Source organism: Engraulis encrasicolus, chromosome 24 (genome assembly GCF_034702125.1).
Source record: "Engraulis encrasicolus isolate BLACKSEA-1 chromosome 24, IST_EnEncr_1.0, whole genome shotgun sequence".
NCBI lineage: Eukaryota > Metazoa > Chordata > Actinopteri > Clupeiformes > Engraulidae > Engraulis > Engraulis encrasicolus.
The window spans coordinates 32,001,581-32,005,265 of NC_085880.1; the positions used below are offsets into that span (position 1 = coordinate 32,001,581).

The following is a 3,685-nucleotide window of genomic DNA, read 5'->3' on the forward strand; positions in this document are numbered from 1 at the left end:
GATGACTGTCTCGTCTAAAAACGAACATTACACAAACTAGCAGTGCGCTAAAAACATGCTAAAAGCATGCTAACAAAATCATCACCTGGAGTCTGCCTGATCTGACACCCAGACCAACGAAGCTAATTTGGTCAAAATCCAAAAAAACAAGAAGTTATTATCTTACTCTTGGCGTAATCACAGGTACTTGTGGGTTGAATCAAATAATTCCAGAAACTCGTCAACAACTCCAGAAAGTAATGTGATGATGCTTTGTTTATTAACTGTAGCCATTCACTTGAATGGAACTCTGCAGCACTCATCTGCTTGTTAATGCGGACTCTGGGGGAGACTGCCTGCCGCAAGTGTCCTGCTACGGAACACAGAGAGATGAGCCACGCACGCGACTCTCCTCAACACGGCTGTAGTGATTAACCAGCCATGGAAAAAATAAATTGAGACTGTGAATTGCGATGTTTACAAGGAAATAATTTTAATCAATAACAATGAAATAGGCCCTACCCAAAAAATCAATACCCATGTCAGATTCGAATATTAATGGCCAATTAATATTCGTTCGAATGTCTCGAATTTTCTTAACATTCGACTTATATTCGAATATCGAAGTCAAAGGCTTAGTGGAAAGCATGCCAAATCACGATAATGGCACAAGAGTTGGCGGCTAAAAGCAGAAAAAAAGCGACATGACTTAGCTATGACATCCCAAGTTTAAGTGTAGTGGTGCCCATGATGCCCTGATAACAACAAAAAAGTTATGTTGGCTAAATAACTTTAAAAACACAAACAGAAGTGCCAAGGTTGCATCTTATGAAATTATGCCATAAGAAAGCCAAACACCCCAAACTAATGCTTAACCATAATTTGCCCAGAATTTAGCGATAAGTCCCCCCATGCAGCCACATTATTACACAGAGGTTGACCCCGCCTCCGAGCCTCGGCGAGCTTGCTGGCCCATCGAATTCGACGGGCCAGGGAAAGCGGCCCTTAGCCCGACAACCTGGCCCGGCGGCCATCTTTAGCACCTAGCCCCCTTTTGATGAGATCACCGTCAGCCCCCTTTTGTCCGGGCCAGCCCGGGGCTGGCCCTGCAGTGAGACTAAGGCTATTGTTCCAGGCCATGCAACCTTTCCTACGGGGAACCGGGCTATGCTAGGGGCGGGAGGGGAGGCTCATTTCCGAGGATTGTTGGAGGGCTTTGAAACCATTAGCAGAGAGAGAGAGAGAGAGAGAGAGAGAGAGAGAGAGAGAGAGAGAGAGAGAGAGAGAGAGAGAGGAGAGAGAGAGAGAGAGAGAGAGAGAGAGAGAGAGAGAGAGAGAGAGAGAGAGAGAGAGAGAACAGGAGAGAGCGAACGGGAGAGAAAGAGAGAGAGCGGTGTGTGTGTGTGTGTGTGTGTGTGTGTGTGTGTGTGTGTGTGTGTGTGTGTGTGTGTGTGTGTGTGTGTGTGTGTGTGTGTGTGTGTGTGTGTGTGTGTGTGTGTGTGTGTGTGTGTGTGTGAGGAGGGGTTGTAAGAACAGACAGGGGGCCCAACGCTGGGAGGGGCCATTGCCTCTGAAAGGAGGGCAGAAATGAGAGGAGGGTGGGCTTTAATGATTTTCTCCCCCAAGTTTGGAGTGGGGTGAGAGGAGGGGAGAGGAGAGGAGAGGAGAGGAGAGGAGAGAGAGGAGAGGCGGAGAGTTTTCAGCCAACTAGCACTCTGAAGCAACTCTCTCTTTTCAAACAAATACCCATCCCGCACACACACACTCGCACACACACACAGGCAGACTTTGGATGCTTTGGCAGCTATCGGGGACTGAGGGAAGATCAGGCTGAGACACACACACAGACACAGGCACACACATACACACACACACACACAGGCAGACTCACTCAGACAGAAAGACACACACACACACTCACACACACACACACACTCACAGACAGACAGACAGACTCACATAGGCAGAGCAACAGACAAACAGACTCAATTGACACACAGACACAGGCACACACACAGACTTGCTTCTATAGACACACGCTTACACACACACTGACACACATACACACACACACACAGACGGACTGGCCATGACAGCGGTGGGGGAGCTGGTGCTGTTGCTGGGGCTCCTGCTGGCGGCCCACTGTGACGTCCGGGCACGGGACCCCGAGGTGGAGGAGGAAGAGGAGGCCACGGCCAGAGACTCGTACGGAGGAGCAGCAGCAGCAGGAGGAGGAGGAGGAGGCGCAGGGGGAGTCATAGGAGCGGGGGGACACTACCCCCCACGAGGAGCCGGCTGGGACCCCCACGCTCTCCCCATAGGCGGATTTGGGGCGCATCCACATCCACATCCACACCTGCACCCCCACAACAACAACAACAACAACAGCCCTCACCCCCATCCTCATGGCCAGGGACACAGACTTGGACATGGACACGAGGCGTCGGGGAGTGCGCATCACAGTCGGGGAGACCAGCAACACCTTGGACATGGACACGTGAAGCAGGGGCAGCATAAGCAAGGACAGGAGGCAGACTGGAGCGTTGCGGATACTGCTGCTGCTGCTGCTGGTGGTGGTGACGCTTCTGCCAATGGAGACAATTCTGGACCACAGATGATGCCGGCTCGCACCGGGTAAGTGTTGCAGACAGTGGTTGGTTGTTAGTGTTGGACCAAAGAGCAGACCTGGGATGTTTCAGTGTTAGTGTGATATCTGCTGTACTGTACACTGGTGGACCACAGACAAAGATCAGAGTGTTTTTAAGTGTGATCTCTCTTCTTGCCTGTGAAGATTCTCATTCATCCAGCTGGTGTTATCCAAAGGGTTTAATAAGGACCACAGATCCGACCAGAGTGCCTCAGTGTTTCAGTAGTGTTACAGACAGTAGAGTGATATGTCTTCTGCTCTGTGAAGATTCCCATAAATTCAGGTCATGTTATCCAAACAGTGAAGTTGTAAGCAACTGTGAAAGGGTACCCTCGACCAGAACTGATGGAGCTCCTCCATGGATGAGGAACTAAAAACATTTCAAGAAGAGACGATTGATTAGGAAGATATGCTTTATAAGGAGCTTTTGTGGAATCAACATGATGTAAAGTTCTAACCGGCATGTCTATGGGTTGCCATGCCCCTTTAGGTGACTAGCGGAGAGAGAAAACGAAGAGCTCTTTTCCAAAACGAGATATATCCATTTCATAGAATGTTGAAACATTGACATTTTTGTATTGGGCATTCCATTGAATTGCATTGCAAAATGCATTTTATAGAGGTTTAAAAAGTATGTTCTGAAAATATTTGAATGGCAAGAATTCACGCATAGATTATAGGACGTCTTAACAGTCAATTCCAATATTAAAATGCAAATAGTCAAAAATGGTGTATATAGCGTTTTGGAAAAGAGCTCTTCAAATGTTTAAGAGTCACGCCCATTTAGGAGACCGGGTTTGATCCCGCTTGGTTGCATTGGTGACATAGAACGATTTATCTTGGATACCATATTGCAAATCTTTGCTTCAAGAAGTGGAATGTGACAAATTAACTCTTTGGATTGTGATCTCTCTTACTCAGTGAGTGTTACGGTAGGGACACATAGGAGGAGAAGCAAGGCGAAGCGAAGAGAGGCGAAATCCAACCGTCATCAGGTCGTCGCGGCGAATCAAATGGAATGGAACAGTTATGTTGTTGATTTAATTGGGCCGTGGCAGG

The 3,685-nt window shown here is 48.3% G+C and overlaps 1 protein-coding gene across 1 annotated transcript in view; it reads left to right on the forward strand.

Annotated features, from left to right (window-relative positions):
• Window positions 1–1,661: 1,661 nt before the first annotated feature.
• mmrn2a (multimerin 2a) overlaps window positions 1,662–3,685 on the forward strand; it is a 46,738-nt gene continuing 44,714 nt past the window's right edge. The window contains exon 1 of the mRNA XM_063191073.1: window positions 1,662–2,613. Coding sequence (XP_063047143.1) covers window positions 2,069–2,613 — 545 coding nt within the window. The 5' untranslated portion in view covers window positions 1,662–2,068. The remainder of the gene's footprint in view (window positions 2,614–3,685) is intronic.